This window comes from Coenobita brevimanus, chromosome 57, assembly GCF_032717465.1.
Source record: "Coenobita brevimanus isolate Jiangsu-jjx chromosome 57, ASM3271746v2, whole genome shotgun sequence".
NCBI classification, from domain to species: domain Eukaryota; kingdom Metazoa; phylum Arthropoda; class Malacostraca; order Decapoda; family Coenobitidae; genus Coenobita; species Coenobita brevimanus.
In genome coordinates, this window is record NC_137010.1 from 37,453,403 (window position 1) to 37,473,152 (window position 19,750).

At 42.5% G+C, this 19,750-nt stretch overlaps 1 protein-coding gene across 1 annotated transcript in view; it reads left to right on the forward strand.

Annotated features, from left to right (window-relative positions):
* The first annotated feature begins 2,449 nt into the window (after window positions 1-2,449).
* LOC145401961 (maltase-glucoamylase-like) overlaps window positions 2,450-19,750 on the forward strand; it is a 234,475-nt gene continuing 217,174 nt past the window's right edge. Inside the window, exons 1-6 of the mRNA XM_080274065.1 lie at window positions 2,450-2,753; window positions 6,055-6,320; window positions 8,647-8,801; window positions 10,370-10,541; window positions 11,431-11,527; window positions 17,679-17,847. Coding sequence (XP_080130191.1) covers window positions 2,450-2,753; window positions 6,055-6,320; window positions 8,647-8,801; window positions 10,370-10,541; window positions 11,431-11,527; window positions 17,679-17,847 — 1,163 coding nt within the window. The remainder of the gene's footprint in view (window positions 2,754-6,054; window positions 6,321-8,646; window positions 8,802-10,369; window positions 10,542-11,430; window positions 11,528-17,678; window positions 17,848-19,750) is intronic.

The following is a 19,750-nucleotide window of genomic DNA, read 5'->3' on the forward strand; positions in this document are numbered from 1 at the left end:
CATTTAGGTGTGTGTGTGTGTGTGTGTGTGTGTGTGTGTGTGTAAAAGGATGCTGTTGAAATTGTGGTGTTTATAAGTGAGAGCGTCTGTGTGCACGTCATCTCTACTGGGTTAAGTGCATAACACACAATAGCAAAAAATTCGACACTAAGTCGTCGTTATGCAAATCCGGATCCCTATTTCAGTTTTAGGTGCGAAGAGACGGAGGAAAGCTTTGTTTTTTGCTTACAGCATGTGGATCAGTCAGGCAGACAACCAAGTTTTGCTGTCTCAATCATCCCCTGACAGTCTGACCTACGGTATCTGGTTTACATTTAAATCCTTCATTAATTTATGGATGTAGGTCTAAATTTATCACTGCATCCTGCACAAGAGCGAAAAGTTTTTTATCCCTTTGCTGGACAAGAGCCATTAAAGCATGAATTAATTTTTACTAAGTTACAACCTCCCCATATACAACACACACTAACTATACATCCAGGTCCTCATTTGTGCTACTAGAGTAAAGGAAACAGCAGGATAATGAAGCACCAATGTACCATGTAGCTTTTCTTAACTCCTTCAGCGCGTGACTTTTTTTTTTTTTCATCTTTCAGTCTCCGGATAACTATTCTGGTTAGAAGAGAATTTTCGAAAGAAAGAGGTTCGACTTAGCCATTACTAACGTCGTTAATACGAGAGCTGTTTCCTCATTTTAACTAGTAGGAGCAACCACAATACCCGCGTCAAACAGTTGCTTTAAGGAAAGAATATGTTTTTGTCTTGCAGCCTTGCCTTTAGATAGATGATTCTCAGAAACGAATTGCGTCTCCTCTGTCAGACTCAACTTTTACGCCAACTGTGATCTAAACCGATTCAAAGCTCTGACAAAGTGTTTTCAAAATCGATTTTTTTTTATCCTGGCTAACCCTCAGTACCTCTATACTGCTTGATTCAAGTTAAATACAAACTTTTTGAGTTACAAGGCCAAACCTTTGACCATGTCCTTTAACTGACTATTCTCGAAATCAGATTTCTTCGCCTTTGGATGATGTTTAACCCTTACATTAACAGTAATATAAATCGGCTATAACAAATTTGAAGATGTCTATAATACAGAAAAAAAAATGGTGTTTTCAGTTTTAAGTAAGATTATGACGTGCTCAATAAATATTATTACCGAATTATTTACAGATGGACCTCAGAGTCAGATATACCAATCGTGCCGAGATAAAAGAAAAAAAAAAAACTTTGGCAGAAGACATTTACGCCTCTTCTGCATTGGTTGATTAACCTTATTACAGTTTATATGCTGTCGATTATAATATATATATATATATATATATATATATATATATATATATATATATATATATATATAACATGCAAGAGAATATGAGGCTACGAAGAGTTCTGTACCAGTGAGAATACGAACGACAGTGCTCATTGAGAGATCCATCATGTACAACTGATAGGATGCCTTTTTTTGGTAACTACTATAATTCTTGGCGTAAGAAAACGTTACCAGCTGGTGGCAACAGAAAAAAAAAAAAAAAAAAAAAAAAGTGCTATCCATACAAGACAAAGTAAACGATGACTGCGGTAATGGTGGTTCAGGTAGAACACACACACACACACACACACACACACACACACACACACACACACACAAATAAATACAGTAATTATTTGTGATAAGTGTGCTGCTAACCAACTTAATACGATTTTTTTTTTTTTTTTTTTACAATTGAATTCTTTCTGTCCCTTGATGATACATTTCGTTAGGAAGGACCTCAAGTAGTGGTCTGGTGAAAGTTTATCTAACCCTTTCATTCAAGAAGTCTTCCCTACGGTAATAAACTCATTTGACAGTAGCCAGAACAAAACAAAAGCAGTAATAAGAAAAAGTGAGGGTATCCCAACGTGGTGGTTGTGGTGGGTAGGCTAGCAGAGTTAAGCCTAACACTGCGATATTCAAACATGTTTCATTCTCACTAAATGCGAACGATTTTATTCAGCAGAGACAAGCTAGACAACCTTACATAGTTATAGCATAAAAAAAACAAACATTATGACCCTTCCATAGTTGGCCCGATATTTCATTGTTAGAATGTTAATGTCTGACAGTTTTATTCAGCTTAAAGAAACACTACATAGATATAAGATCAGCCACATACTTAGAGAGAAGACTATTATTGTGGTCATGCGCTGGGTGATAGTATAGTAAACGACACAACAAGACACAGAAAACGATGATATACTCGTAAATGTGGTAGCAGAAAAGTTAACCACACACACAGAAAACGGGGATGCATAACTTACAATTTTAGCGGCAGGACAAACAGAGAAAACGGTGATACAGCTGTGACAGTGCTGTGGTAGTAACATCGATTACATGAGAAAGAAAACGGTGATATAACTGTGGTAAATGTATTGGTGGTTAAGTTAGCCACATACCCAGAGGGACAAAATGGAAGGTGGCGGCAACGTTGGCAGTGAAAACATTGTAGGTGGTGTTAGGATCCTTAACTCTACCGCCGCTGACAACGACAGCAGCAGCAAGGGCAGTAACAAGAGCCGAATCAGCGGGTGTGGTGGTAGGCTGAAGAAACTCTACGCCAGCAAAATCTTCCGGAATGTGGTCATTGTGGTGATTGTGGCGGCCATCATTGGAGGAATCATAGGGGGTGTTTTGTCAGTGAACAGCGACGATAGCGATGCTGAACCGGAGCTGCCTGCACTCTCAAGTGTTACCTGTCTGGGAGCGGCATACGGTGAGTGGATGGATGGATGAAGTAGATGGATGGAAGGAAGGATGGATGGATGAAGAGGTAGATGCATGGATGGAAGGATGTATGGATGAAGAGGTAGATGGATGGATGGAAGGATGTATGGATGAAGAGGTAAATGCATGAATGGAAGGATGTATGGATGAAGAGGTAGATGGATGAATGGTAACCGGTATACAGTATGAATGGATGGATGAGTGGATGAATTAAGAGACCGATGGGTGAATGAATGTATGTATGGCGGGTGGCCTGTCGGAACTGTCTGTGAGAGCTTGTTAAAGTAATGGATGAATTAACAGATGAATAGATAAACTGATGAACGAAGGGATGAATGGATGGCCTGTGTAATGGTGTTGGTTATTGGATGGCCTGTGTAATGGTGATGGTTATTAATGGAGGAATCAATGGGGATGCTTGCACCATCAGTAGCAAGACTATATTCTTAAGTTTGCTGAGTACTCCAGTGTTACCTGAATGCGAGCTGCACACGGAGAGTAAATGGATGTTTTGAGAAATGGATGAAATTACTGGTGGGTGGACAGGGAGACCGGTGTGCGGATGAATGTATGATAGGAAAGATGGATGAGTGAACTGACAACATCCATTTCCTGCTTCTGGATCCTACCCACCCTTCATATACCAGTCGGAATAATTTCTTCATCATTGTAATGATGGCAAGATGGATGGACAGAATATGGACGAATAAATGGATAGGCGGTGTGGTGGTGATCGGGGTCCAAACTAGAGGAATCAGGGGTGTTTGTCAACCTTGGCAGTGTTAGGTAGATACAGGTGAATAGGTTGGTTGGACAGAAAGACTGCACTGAAGATGTGTGGAGTATGTATAGCTGTGTGAATAAATAGATGAATGAAAATAAAATTAGCAACAGACATCACACACACACACACACACACACACACACACACACACACAATCGGTAGAGAGGTGGCCTGCAGTCCCACCGGACCCGGGTTCGAATCTCGGCTGGGGCAGGGAACAGTTTAAGGATTTGGATTTCATATCAGGTTTTACTGATCTACCAGAAGACCCGCCGACATGTCGTAAAAATACCCCCGCTAATACCAATACACCAGTCCTGTATGAGACAGCCCTAGCATGTATTCAATATGGACGGTGGGTGTTAGCGCCAAAGTTGTGACATGTAGAGGTGTATGGTATGTAGGAGGACTGCTGGGCCTTGATAGCAGGCTGTGAAGCCTATGCCCAGAGTCGGACACATAAAAAAAAAAACATATATATATATATATATATATATATATATATATATATATATATATATATATATATATATATATATATATATATATATATATATATATATTTATGAGCTTCTGTGTTAGGCTACAGTGGTAAAGTGTGTGTTTTCGTACACAGGAGAACCAGGGTTCGCGTAACCCCAGGGTAAGGAACTTTGGGAGTGTTCTTACTGCCACGTACTGCTTTGAGTGTCCACTGCAGAACCGGCATATTCCGACCGAAGTGGGAACGATACAGTCAATGTATCTCCACGAAGTAGCTTAGGCTGTCTAGTAGAGATTGTATGTAGGGTGAGAAGTGCTTGTAAGTGTAATTGTAGTGTTGGAGTGGCTTTGGATGTGTGTGTAGTCTGTGAACCAAGTGTAATCGGCCAGCGCAGGCCGACTGGGTGCAAGCATACTTTATAGTATGCGACACTGGTTCAACCACAGCATCCCTTGTGTCCGCCAATTCAGTACGTGGCCTGGAGAACGCTCCCAAAGTTTTCTACCCTGGCGGGGCGCGAACCCTCGTTCTTCAGTGAACGAAAACGCACACTTTACCACTGTACCTATATATATATATATATATATAAATATATATATATATATATATATATATATATATATATATATATATATATATATATATGCTGATAGATACTTGTGTATATATAAATTTATGTAAATATATATTATATATATATACATGCATACATACATACATACATATACAGATAGATAGATAGATAGGAAGATAGATAGACAGAGACGGATAGAAAGTTAGAGATATTACAGAGGATCGGGGGAATAAGGAAGAAAGATTATAACATACTAGAAAGAATAATGGATAAACACATACAGGAAAGAGAAATTAGAAATGAAGAGCGAAAGAAATGAGGTTTATAGGTTTACCTGAGAAGGGTTAATAATACTTACCCTTTCCCAATATTACCATACCTCTGCTCTGGCCCGTCACGAGTCCTTCCCCTCCCCCCCCTCCGTGTGAACTCCCTCTTCCCGCGCTCCCACGCGCGCCCGTGTTCCCTGTACACCTGTTCACTAGACTTTCTGTATTGGCAACAGTATTAGTTAAGCCAGTGTCCTGCGAGATACTAATATCCTAGTTAAGGTTTTATTTCCGTGTCATATATTGTGTTGTAATATCTGCTGCTTTTGTCCTGTGTCTGACTGTGGTAATACACGTGTAAAAGGTTATTGCCTGAAGGTTTTGTGTCCTGCCTCTCTTTCATTGCACTAAGCTCCGGTCTCGAAAGAGGACCCCGCTACACGTTAGGTGTTTTAGGACCGAGGAGTCGGGCCTTTTTCACCTAGCATTACAATTTTCATAAAAAGCGGAGGTTTTAGCCCCCCCCCTTAAAAAAAAAAAATCGAAAATCTGCCGGGATTAGGGGAGGTCATTGGTGAAAAATCTACCTGGACATGGTGGGTTAATTCACGCATGTGTGTGTGTGTGTGTGTGTGTGTGTGTGTGTGTGTGTGTGTGTGTGTGTGTGGTTATCCAAAAGAGGAATGGGTCATATTGCCTCATGTTCATTCTTCTCTTCATGGCCACTTTATATCCTGCTCATCCCACTGATTTCCCCATTTTCTTCCCTGACCCACCGTTTCTTCTGTTTTTCTTCAGTTTCCCTAGCTTTTCGTCATTTTTTCCTGGTGCCTGTTATTTTTCCCTTAATTTCCCTGACATTCACCATTGCCCCCTAATAACCTCCTTTACTTCCTTGACATTCACCATTTCTCCCCTATGTTTTATTTCCTTAGTGTCACTAGTTTCTCCCATAATATCCTCATTTCTCCCTCTAAATTCCCTAATCGTCTTTACTTCCCCTCTGATTTCTCTGGCACTTATAACCTCTCTTTTTGTATCCCCAGCAGAGACAATTTTTCCCTTCGCTTTCCTTCACCGTGTCCCCATTTTCTCCCTAATTTCCGTATTTGGCTTCCTACTTTCCTCATCATTCACCAGTTCTCCCGAAAGTTTCCTTAGCTTACCATCTCCCTGCAGGTCAAGTCACACAGGAGCAATGCGAAACAAAAGGCTGTGTGTGGATACCTACGGTTGGAAAAGGGCCATCTTGTTTCTTCCCTCCTCCCTCTCTACACGGATACTCCATTCTTTCTCCCCTCACCCCTGAGAGAGCTGCCTCCTCCCCCGGCCTGTCTTCCCTCACCCTCAAGCTGAAGGAGACGTCTGCCAAGGTGGTGGAGGGGATGAAGGAGACGCTGGTGGTGGATATGATGGAGTATGGAGACGAGTTCTTCAGGATTAAGGTAAGGTTGGAGGGATAGCTGTAGGGGATGGAGTGGATATAGGACTGAGGAGGATGAATGAGCAGATAAATAGTCCAATTTAGCGCTGAAGATGAATGGACAAATTATGGATGGATTGACAGATAGATAAAGTTGATCCAGGGCTTAGGTTGGATGGACAAGTGTGTGTTCCGTTGAATGTGAATAGGTGAATAGATTAACACATGCATGGATGGGTGTGTTGCTGGATGGATGAAAGGACCGGTAAAGCGGAGGCACAACTGTGGTCGTAGTGATCTATGAAAGGTTGGTTGGATTAATGGATAGATGGATGGATGGATGGGTGAATTAACTGAGTGGAGGGCTAGACATATGGATGGATGTGAAGTTAAGTAGACAGATGGATGGACAGAAGGATGGATGGATGGGTGAATTTAAGGTTGATGGTGGAGAGCAAGCATAGATTGCGTGGGAATGGATGGATGCATAGATGGATAAAATGGGTGTAGAGTTGAGGGTACACTTCAGTGGATGGATAGATGGATAAGTAAATGTACGGTATGGGATGAAGTGTAAATATGGACTGAGAGGGGATTTAGGGATGAGCGTCAATGAATGAAAAGAAAAACTATGGAAGTGTTAAAATATACTTCTCGTGATGGGTGGTGGGGTTTTTAGTAGGGTTGGATGCAAAGAGGATGGAGTTTTCATGATGGATGGAGAGCCAGTGCTGTTGGAGAGAGAGTATGGCTGAAAGAAAGGGAACCTTTTCAAGATAAAGGTGGAGAAATGGATAGAAGGAAACTGTAGATGGAAGAAGAAATGAGTAATTCAGGACAATCTGATGAATTTATTGGTGACGGTACACTGTAAGCATTGATGGATGGATGGATAGATTAGTGGCAGGAAGGAGTGAAAAAGACAGGAAAAGGAGCTGAAATGAGGGGGGAGCGAAAGGAATATAGGATGATAAAGAATGGAGTGTAAACAATAAGGGCAGAACAAAAAGAAAGGTGAAATAACGCGGAGTTTCAAATGAAGGAAAAAAGAAGAACAAAAAGAAATGAATATAAAAAGAATCAATATTTTTTCTTGAAATGAGGAGGCGAACTATAAAATCATAATTTATTGAAGAAAAGAAAAAATGGTTGGCCATCGGAGGGAATAAAAACAAGGATGACAAATGATAAATTTATGGAGAGAAACAGGGTGAAACAAAATTTATTATAAATGAAAGAAACCGATCGTGGGGGATACAGTTGAGAGTAATTACTTAACTTTTGAAAACTGGATCCATAAGGGGTTAATATAATTAAGATAGGAAACAAAGCTAGTGCAATATCACATCTGTATGCGATGCTTACCGTTTTAAGAGTAATATTCCAAGTGCATTTGTACATCAGTCATCAGTTAGGGACATTTTATATCCAGGTCACTCTAGATTCTTTTATTTTGCCGTTGTGTATCACGAGTTACTTTCCTCTTTGTTTGTGGCTCATCTCCTAAAAAAGTTACTTGATGACTAATGTACAATGAGTAGTTAAAAGGAAATTTGCTAGTATCTTGCATACATAAATAATTTGTTATAATAGTCTATTTACTGGAGGTGGAAGGGATTATTATTATTAAATGCGCACTCACCGTCAATGGTCTGAATGGTCTGTTTTCACACCTGTTTTTTTTCAGAGCAGTGAAAAAAGATCCCAGCCTGCTTTAAGAACTGTCACCGTTTCGAGAAAGTGGATGAATTTCAAATTTTAATGGTGTATCAGTTTCGAAGCAGTAAAAAAGAACTACTTTTTACAAAAGCACTGCCGGGGTCAACAGTTCCTCAACCTAATGAGTCAGAGGACGCCTTCGTCCTAGACTTGCTGTCACCTGCGATTTTATTCAGATTAGGATACTCACTTTGAACTAGAGTTTTTAGATATCTCCTTAATAAATCCCATTACTTACGAGGCCCTTCTTGAGCTGTGTAAAATCAGCTGTTAGTAAAAATATTAAACTAAAAGGGACGGCACGTGGAATCAGTTGGTTAACACTGTCCCAAAACTGTGTTAAAATATTGTGAGATAATACCAAAGTATTCAGTGGTAATTAGGTAGGTTGCTGTCTTGCTTCAGTAGTTTAGAGCCCTAGACATGTAAAGGACCTGTTGTCCGTTACTGTACATTAATCACTGTACAAGGGAAGGGGAGATTCGAGTCTTTGTGCACCTGGCCTTCGGAACTCACAAGCAAAACTCAAATTTGATAAACCTTTACAGATTAATTGAGCAATATATTACTCAGTTTTGATGCAGTTCTGAAGGGATGTAAAACAACTAATTGACCTGAACTGTACACAGGTGAGGGTTCCAGGGGAGGAGCGGTTCGAAGCTCCCGTACCACTGAACCTGCCGTCACCCACAAAGCCTACCAGTCCAGCCTACAATGTCACCTTCGAGGATGATGAAGGCAACTTTGCAATCGTCGTTCGGCGAGTGGTTACAAACAAAGTGATGTAAGTTGTTTACATTACGATGACTTCTTTTTTGTCTCGTTCTTGCTACTTTTAGACGATTTTATTCATCTTAGGAAATACAGACTAAACTAAAAGGGTGAAATGTAGTCATAACTACCCCTTCACTACTCGAACGCATTCCGTAAGTTGAATTACATCTAAGGTAGACGTGGTTCAGATGAAATATATGTCATCTGCTTCTACACGCCTAATTATTGGGGGACGCAAGAGGAACTCCTTAAGGGGTCCTTTGGATTTTCTCCGGAAATTTGGGATGGTCAATGGGATGGCCAGGGATGATTCAGGGATGTCTAGTACTTTATCACCCCTCAGACTCCTCTGGCTAAGCCTCTGTCGACCGGTTAAACACATGTGATGACTGATTTCTCTCTCTCTCTCTCTCTCTCTCTCTCTCTCTCTCTCCTTTATGTTAGGTTCACGCCAAGTTTCTAGTTTTCAGAAAAGTATTTTTTTTTCTTTTCAAAACTGGATTACCTGCACTTTGATATTAATTAAATTATTTCACCTCCAGACTAAGCATGCATAGTAACAGTCACTCACACAAACAATAAATAAATTCATTTCATCCGTGTTAATCCCTCAATCGTCTCAGAGCATTGACATATCACTTATTCTTGCCACCTTGAGACGAGTTAACCCACCTTTTGAAAGAACTTTTACAATAAAGGTTATGAAGTCGAGAACTGCCATTCTAGTTTGAAAAGTCACTTCTAATTAAAGTGAAATAGTTTGAAAATAGCAAGAATACAATGCTAAGCGATCATCGTAATAAATGACATTGCATCATACATGACTGTCAGTTTCTTATATACATTATTTCACATCCTTGTTCTACACTCATTCAGGAGAATTCTTTTTCCTATACCGGTAGGTAAAAACTTCATTTCACTATAATCCACTTTTAATTTTGGTCTTGAAACTTTTCAACCTGTGACGTCCTTCTACTTAATTCTTAACACCGCTAGACTGCTTCATTTAGCCTATGAGAAATTTCTGTAGCTGGAGGAATTAGATGCAACATTCACTCATTTTCTTCGCTACTGAGGAGTTCTCAATGGAAGAATGAAATCGTCCTTCAATAACAAAAATATACCACGACAGGCGTCATCATGGTTAAAATATTAATCTAATCCAGGGCCGTCAGTTACTATTACCTCCTTCAGTGAAGTTGGAGGTTATCTTTTCACTCCTGTTTGTTTGTTTGTTTGTTTGTTTGTCCACAAGATATCTTAAAAAGGTATTGACGGATTTCAGTGAAACCTTGTGGATGTGTGAGTAACGAACGGCCCGAGGAAGACTCGATTAAATTTTGATGGTGATCTGAGTTCGAGTCTCGGTGCAGGACTATTTTTTAGTTGTTTCTCCAAGAGATTTGTAAATAAGTTGTTCATGGACTTCAGTGAAATTTTGTGAATATGTGGGTCATGAACCAGGGAAAAGATGCTGAAGTTTGGTGGTGATCTGAGTTATCTGGTGTAGGTGTTGGCGAAGGTATGCGCTCTCCGATTGCGCTCAACTTATTTACTTATTGATTTATTCACATCCAGATTCGACACCCGTATTGGTGGCTTCACTTATGCGGATCAGCTGCTACAGGTGAGCACTAGGCTACCTGGAGGCTACCTGTATGGGCTAGGAGAGGCCCACCACGCCTCCCTTGTGCACGACCTCCAGTACGTCACGTGGCCTATGTTCGCTCGGGACCAGGCGCCTGGTGAGGTCAGTGGATGGATGGGGCAGATAAATAGACAGACAGACAGACAGACAGATAAATAAGTAGACAGATAGATGGATTGATAGACAGATAAATGGTTAGAAAGACAGAGAGGTAGATGGATAGATCAATAGACAGGCAGACTGACTGACTGACAGGTAGAAGGACAGTAAAATGATTAAATGAACTGATAGAAGGGCTGACGGAAGGATGGGAGTATGTGGGAAGTATAGATACTAGGTGGCTTGGTGGCTCATAACAAAGTTATTTGCTTGGACAGAAGTAATTATATTAAAGAAGGAAGGAAGTACAGAAGGATAACTTAACTGACGGAAGAATGGATGCATGGAACAATGAAGTGATCAAAAGACTGATGAATTGGGAAAACAAAGAAAAGGAGATATACTCTTGAGATGGAAGACCGAAAGGACTGTCGGATGGATATAAAACGGATATGTGAACTTGCGGATAAAATGATGGGATGCATAGATAAAAGCCTAATCCTACTGCCTTCACCTTCCTCGCTCCCTATATCTTCCGTACCTTCCCTTACTTCCTCAGTCTCATTCCCCACTCCAACCCTGTCTGTACCTCTCACACCCCACTCAACTTTCACCTGTCCCTTCCCCACACCCACTCCACTTCCCTCTCTACCTCTCGCACCCCATTTCCTTTACCCCTATCCCTCCTCCACACCCACTCTACCTCCCTCTCTTCATCTCATATCTCACTTCAGACTATCTTTCTCCCACACCCACTCCACTTCCCCCGGCCCTGTCTCTAAATTAATAATCTGTCTCCTAATATATCCCTCCGCCTCCTGCTACTACCTGTCTAACTCTCTGTCCCTTCCAAGTATCCCCCATCTATCCATTATTTCTGTCTGCTCCCCAGCCTGGCCAGAACCTATACGGCGTGCACCCCATGTATCAGGTGATGGAGGAGGGAGGCTACTCTCACGCTGTACTCTGGCTCAACAGCAACGCCATGGGTGAGACCAAGTACTCAGTTACTCGCTTATTGTTAAGGTCACTTCATTTGTCTTGGCTTTTCTGTTTTACTCTAGCAGTCTCCATTACCAGCCTTGCTTCACTAGTTTTTACTCTTTCTTACGCCATTGCAGTTTTCAACCTGTCTTGCTTCATCAGTCATACTCCTCCTAGCCTGTCCTGCTCCACCATTCCTGCCCTTTCTTACACAATCACTTTTTTCTATCAGTCTTACTCCACCAATCTTAGTCTTGCTAATCCAACTTTAGGGTGATATGTATTCATCGAGGGTACACTGAAAGCCTAACTTTGGTACGCAAACACTCATAATTTATAAGATTTGCAATGGGTTTTGTACATAATTCGGAACTGCGAAGTAAAATTTTGCATATTCCTTATAAATTTCACACGCTTTTCGAAAGATCTGATTGGGTAACTTACAAGATATCATGGCTGTAATGTCACATCCCGCCTTCAGTTACATAATGAGGCTTGAATAACCAGTGAGAACCGTTTAATTGGTCTGTCAGATACACCAGTGACCCGTTCTTCTCACAGCTACAGTAAAACGAGGCTGAAAGTCTCTCTAATGGAAATGATAATTGAGAAACGTCAATCCACCACATTTTTATTTATCAAGTTTATTAACGGTTCTTATATAGACCATTGTTGTTACTGTTAACCTAGACTGAAAAACAGCGGTTTTGCAAAGGATTTACGATGAGTTTATATTACGGATTTTGGCTTTGTGTAAGTTTTAAAACTCAATTCTTCTGAATTCTCTACATTCAGGCTTCGGCTTTGCCGTCATTCTCTAACTAAATATATCTACACTGTTTACTTATTCCCTAATTCTACTGACTATCAAAAATTCTTCGACTATCTTATTTCTACGATGGAACACATTCTATCCATTTCTCCTTTCTCTGAAATCTCCATTCTAGGAGATTTCAATGTTCACCACCACCTTTGGCTCTCCTCTAATTTCACTGATCCACCTGGTGAACAAGCCTACACCTTTTCTATCCTTAATGACCTACTGTACAGCAGCTTGTACAGCACCCTGCCCGTATCCCTGACCGCCTTGGAGAGAGCTCCAACATACTTGACCTCTTCCTTACAACTAATCCTTCTGCTTATACTGTTAATCTTTTCTCTCCGTTGGGCTCCTCCAATCACAACCTTATCACCTTATCCTGTCTTATCGCACCGGTACGGCCTGTGGACCCTCCAAAGACCCTCTAATGAAACGTCATCTGTGGCACTTTGAAGCTGCGGATAGGGAGACCCTTAGGCAGTACTTCTTTGGTTTTCCATGGAATGATTATTGCTTCCATGGCTGGGAGCCATCTGAGTGTGCCTTGCGCATGACAGAGGTTATTCTCCCGGGCATGGAAGCATACATTCATTTCTCATATCCTTTGACTAATGCAAGAAAGCCTTGGTTTAATCACGCATGTCCTAATGCTGTCCGCAACAAGGAGAGGGCCTATAAAAGGTACTGGAGCCAACCCACCCCTGAATCACATCTTTTATACGTTTCTGCCCGGAATCATGCTAAGTCTGTTTTTCGCTCTGTTAAAAATAATTTCATCAGTACTAAAATAATGCTCTCAACTCTCCAACTCGAATTCTTCACGCTTCTTCTGGCACCTTGCCAAAAACCTTTCTAACAACTTTACCTCATCATTCTTCCCCCCTCTGTTCTACTCTGATGGCTCTGTAGCTATTTCTTCTACCGATAAAGCAGATTTCTTCGCTCAGACATTCTCCTCCAATTCCACTTTAGACGATTCCGGTACTGTTCCTCCATCACTTCCCCCCTCTGACTTCCTCATGGCTGACATTAAAATTTCTTCAGCTGATGTATTTTCTGCCATCACAGGCCTCAGTACTAACAAGGCATATGGTCCTGATGGAGTCCTCCTGTTGTTCTCAAGAACTGTGCTTCTGTGCATACACCCTGCCTAAACAAACTCTTTCGTCTTAGTCTATCAACTTGTACCTTTCCTTCTTGCTGGAAGTTTGCTCTCATTCAGCCAGTCCAAAAGAAGGGTGACCATTCCCAACCCTCTAACTATTGTCCAATTGTATCCTGTATCTCAAGAGTTTTCAAGTCAATTCTTAATAGAAAAATGTTAAAGCCTCATTCCTATCACAACCTTGTTTCTGATCGTCAGTATGGGTTCCGTCAGGGACGCTCCACTGGCGATTTTCTCACCTATCTTTCAGACTCCTGGTCATCCTCCTTTGGCGAAAGCTTTGCCATTGCACTTGACGTCTCAAAGGCTTTCGATCGAGTCTGGTATAAATCTTTAATTTCCAAGCTGCTCTCTTGCGGTTTCTATCCTTCTATCTGTGCCTTCATCACTAGCTTCCTTTCTGGTCGTTCTATAGCCGCTGTTGTAGACGGCCATCGTTCTTCTCCTAGATCTATCAACAGTGGTGTTCCTCAGGGCTTTGTCCTATCACCAACTTTATTCCCTTTATTCATCAATGATCATCTAAGCTGTACATCTAACCCTATCCACTCGTACGCTGATGATTCCACCCTTCACCTTTCCATTCGGTTCCTGCAGCATCCATCTCAGGAGTTACTTCAACAAACAAGGGATGAGGCTATGGCACACCTAATGTCTGACTTGGCTTGTATCTCTGACTTTGGTAAAAATAATCTTGTTGTTTTTAATGCATCAAAGACTCAGTTTTTACACCTATGAACCCAACAGAAACTTCCACAGGTGTACCCACTAATGATTATTAATATTCAGCTTAATCTTGCATCATCCATGAACATGCTTGGGGTTTCATTTACTCGGGACTTATCTTGGAAAGATCATATTACATCTCTTGTAAAATCTGCTTCCAGGAGATTAGGTGTGCTAAGCCGATTCCGTTCCTTCTTGACTCCTGCACAATTGTTGACTCTATACAGGGGTTTTATCCGCCCATGTGGAGTACAACTCTCATGTGTGGGGAGGTTCCCCGCATACAGCTCTTCTCAATAGGGTGGAATCAAAGGCTTTTCGTCTCATTAACTCTCCTCCTCTTACTGACTCCCAACAACCTCTGTCTCTTCGCCGCACTGTTGCATCTTTACCTCTTTTCTATGGTTACTTCAATGGTCACTGCTCCTCTGAACTGTCCGCATGCATTCCCCCACCTCTTGGACGGGCACTTAGCAACCGTTTAGCAGCAAACTCTCATCCCTTTTCTGTCCAACTCTCTAATGCAAGAGCTAACCGTTGCTCCCAGTCCTTCATTTATGCAACAGGTCAGCTCTGGAACTGTTTGTCTCTGTCTGAATATTCGGCTTCCTATGATCTCCAGTCTTTCAAACGCAGTGTGTCCAGGTATCTCGAAATGAACGGATCTTGAATTTGGCTCTCTCTTGTACTTTGTTTTTCTTTTGGAAGGAACAGTTATCGCGGGCTCGTGGCCTTTAGTTCCTTCTTTGCAAAAGAAAAAAAAAAAAAAAAAAAGGTACCCAACTATATACGGTTGGCATAAAAGGGTACGCGATACCTAAAGCATTAGGAACCACTGTTAGAACCCAATATCCTACAACTGCTGTGTGTCCAGCGGCATCCAGACATAGGAAATGAAAACTAAAAAGTTGGAAAAGCCAGAATCAAGAGGCAAAAGATGTCCGCCGTGAATATAGAAACGTGGGACTGGACACTGCTCGCAGAGTACTTTCGCTTGAAGAACCTCATCCCTTTTCTTTCATCTCAAACATTTCTCAGCAGTAATATGTTTAACATGGCTTAAACTGGTTCCAGTTCGTTCAAACAGCTAAAATTCGAGTAATCTCGGGCATTAAAGTCTATTGCTCCATCCAGTGTTATAATTTTAACGTGTTTGATATGGCTCAGCTCGCATGCGTTACCTCGACTAGGCTCGAATAGAATCGTCTTGGCCTCTGCCTATAAGTAAAGTGTCACTGTTGGGTCAGGTCTGTGCTATAAAACAAAAGTACTGCTTAGCTAATCCCATGTGTAAAAGATATGGAAATTTTGACCAGTTCATGATGCCGAATCTGTCATACATAGCATCCTAACTCAATTGCCTATAATTTTACTCGGATAGGCTTGGACAAGAGAGAGGGAAAATTAAACACAAAAGTAGGGGGAGTATCAAAGTGGCCAAACAAGAACTGCCCTTCTGAACCCCTCCCCCCCTTTCTGTGTGTGTGTGTGTGTGTGTGTGTGTGTGTGTGTGTGTGTGTGTGTGTGTGTGTGTGTGTGTCTCTCTCTCTCTCTCTCTCTCTCTCCTAATTCTCCGGCTTTTCCTTCTCTCAGTGCCTCGAGGTCCGTGTTCATCAGGTATCTTGACCAGGTGCAGGGTAAACTTTGTCGCATTTAACTATAATTAGAAATTGTTAGGCCCTTTTTAGCATATTTTCCCTGTAATATTAATTTTAGCTTAGTTGTGCGGTATGTGGTAGCTGAATTAAGACTATCTATCTATCTATCTATAGCCCGACGCCCTAATCCCGCAAAGGGTGGCCACAGACAAAACGCCTCCAAGTCACTCTGTCACCCACCATTTGACTCCCCTCCCCCCAACTCACCCCCCCCTCCCTCATATACCTCTCAACTCCATCCCTCCACCTCATCCTCGGTCTACCCCTCCCTCTCCCTCCCTCCACCTCACCTACATACACCCTCTTAGTCAGTCTTTCATTCTCCATTCTCTCCACATGTCCAAACCACCTCAGTGTATTTCTCCTAATCTTTTCAACCACATCCACATTAAGACAAAAATAATAAAAAACAGTCTACAGCACAGACGTAAGAAAATTCCAAAGTATTAAATTGGCTTCCCATCCGCTGACTCCACGAATGCCTCCTCCTTTATTGCCCAATCCTGCTTCCCTCACACATTCTCTTTCATATTACTTCCTCTATCCCTCTTTCTCACTAACCCTCACCTCCTCTCAGTGATCTGATACTCCTTCACTCACTCCTTTAATCCCTCTGACTCCCCTCGCCACCCTCTCAACCATTTTTGCTTCCCTCTATCACTCCCTCTCACTCACATTATTACCATCACGTCCTCATTGCCTTCCTTTTCATTACTCCTTCCCACCTTCTCCCTCCCTCATTCTCTTATTGCTCACTTCCCCTTCGTTTAGTCTCTCTTTCCCACTCCATTTGTCAATCTCTCACTCCCTCTAACTCTTTTTCCCTATTTCATTCGCTCCCCATTTCATTTCCTCTATCACCCCCCCCACCACCACCACAGTCTCTCTCCCGCTCACTCTCTCTTTCGATCTCATTTTACATAACTTTCACTCCCGGCTTCCACAGTCTCTCTCACTCCCTTCCCTGATGATTTTTATCCCACTTCATCTCTCCCTTTAACTCCTACAGTTCTTTTTAATATTTTTCCTTTAATTCCGTTCATCTTTTCCCTCGATGTTTCACTCCCTTAGTATCTCTAACCTACCCCTTCCCACAGTCTCTCTCACTACCTCACACTTCTCTCTCCCTAAGTCTGTGCCCACCTTTTTTCACTCCCATCCCTCTTACTTCCACTCACTTATTCCATCTCCCTCCTGTTCCCTCCGCCCTTCTCCTTCCCACCCAGAGGCAGAGACCAGTCTCCTTCCTGGCTTAATCCTGAGACCCATTAATGGAATCCTAGACCTTAGTCTCAATCAGGGTCAGGAAGAAACACATTGGTGTCCTGGCACTATGACACGTTATGACCCTCGACCTTCAGTCTTGCCGAGCAGTACCACTCGCCCTTTCCTCCCCCCTCCCCTAGAAAAGGATATCATTTCCTACGACGAAGTCTAGTCTCTGTGATAGAAAGGATAATAACAGTGATTTGATCTAGCTTATATAATACTGAGAAATATTTCCTACATACTGATGAGCTCGGGGCCTGCCCTTCGTGCCTTCTTTGGCCAGGGACCTGGAGTTTGGGTACTAGACACCCCCTTCTGTCTGGGGTCGCTCTTTCTCTCTCACACTCCTCCGTCATTCTCTTTTGTCTCACTCCCATTCCACAATCTCTCACATCCCCTCTCATTCATTCCGTCTCATTCCTCTCCTGGTTCTATCCAACTCCCCCAATCCCTCTCACTCTCTCCTCTCCTTTTCGCTGGTCATGCCCCTTTATTCTCCACTATCTCCCTCACCACAGAGGCCGAGACCGACCCCTCTCCTGGCCTGACCATGCGAGCCATCGGTGGAATCATGGACCTGTATTTCTTCCTGGGTGACACCCCCTCCTCGGCCATCAAAGGTTATCTTGGGGCAGTGGGCTTTCCCATGTTGCCTCCTTACTGGGCCCTTGGATTCCAGTTGTGCAGGTGAGAAAGAGAGACCTTGTGTCATATATACGGCTATTCTGTTATGATGTAGGCACAAGATTAGCTACATGCACCAGACTTATCTCAGACACATCCCAATCACGTCCTAAACGCACCCAAGCCGCACCTCCATTACTCCCCACCCTCGGCACCCTTCCTCATGAAGCCTGGATCCCATCCTTCAGGAAGATTCACGGACTCAGTCAGTGAGTGTCGCAGTTAGGCGCACACACTGGGTTTGTCCTCCTGTCTGGGTGTAACAAAAATATCTCATCGTACTGACGAAGTTAACAATATCGAGAGGTGGTGAAGTGATAAGAAAGATGGACTATTCCCAAAAAGAGTACAAGTTTTATCCCAGGACTGTTTTATATATATATATATATATATATATATATATATATATATATATATATATACATGTGTGTGTGTGTGTGTGTGTGTGTGTGTGTGTGTGTGTGTGTGTGTGTGTGTGTAGCGGTCGGGGGAGCAGACTAACTGATCATCTATCTATCTATCTATTGCCAGACGCCTCAATCCCGTTTGGGGTGGCCACAAACAAATCGCCTCCAAGTCGCCCTGTCCCCCGCCATTTCACTGCCCTGCTCCCAACTCACACCCCCCTCTCTCATATACCTCTCCACCCCATCCCTCCATCTCATCCTCGGCCTCCCCCTCCCTCTTCCCCCCTCCACCTCACTCACATACACTCTCTTCGTCAGTCTTTCACCCTCTATCCTCTCCACATGGCCAACCACCTCAGTGTGTTCCTCATAACGCTTCCTATCACATCCACATCCACACCACAACGCTCCTTTATATCCTCATTCGTCAGCCTGTCTCTCCACGTGACTCCACAGGCTTCTCTTAAATAACTCATCATAACTGATCATTGCGTAGTATTATGTTCGACAGAGGTGTAAAATTGATGGGTAAACAGAGGCAGGGAATGACAGGAGGATGCATTCCCCGCAATGAGAATAGAAAGTCGTCAGGAGAAAAAGAAACAGACGGATAAAGTAAGAAATGGAGGAGCGACTGAGATGACTGAACTGGAGTAGAATGAGGAGGGGGAAGGCATGTGAGAGGTATTCACAGAAGAAATCTGCAGCACGTGAGACTGTGTGGAGTGAACAGAAAACGTAATGGGATGAAAGGAAGAGCATGGTGAAATAAAGAGGTGAAACGAGCTGTGGAAGATAGTGCGAAAAAAGTCGATGAGGAGTTTAGCGGTAACCGAGTGCAAAATGGAGAGAACGAAAAAAAAAAACTGTTTTGGAAGAAGGTTACAAAAGTAAAACAGGGTAATAAGGAAGTAATGCAGGGGTGAAAGTTATAGATGGCAGAATGTTGGTGAAGGAAGGGAGAAAGTGAGTGCATGGAGAGAACATTTTCAGGAATTGTTGAAATAGAGAACGGAAGTAGCGGAAGTTTTAATGGTTTGAGATTGGTTGGAAGAAGATTAGCGATAAGGGAGGAAAAGATCAGAGGGACTGAAGCAGTTGAGGCACTGAAGAAAGCCTAAATGGGGAAGTCCAGGAATTGGTGGAGTGGATGGCGAAATGCTGAAATACGGTTGATAAATAGTGACAGAATGGATATGGAAGATGTGCAGACTGGTCTGCCATCTACCCTACATACCTATCTCCAGCTCTACACACGTACGTTCTACCATATATACCTCCCATCTATCCTACACACTTACCCAACATACCTGCCTCTTACCCAACATACCTGCCTCTTACCCTACATACCTGCCTCCTACCCGACATACCTGCCTCCTACCCAACACACTTACATTCTACCCTACACACGTAATTCCTGCATGCATCTACCTTATGTACCTAATTCCTGCACTACACACCTACCTTTTACCTTACACACCTGCCTACTACACTACGCA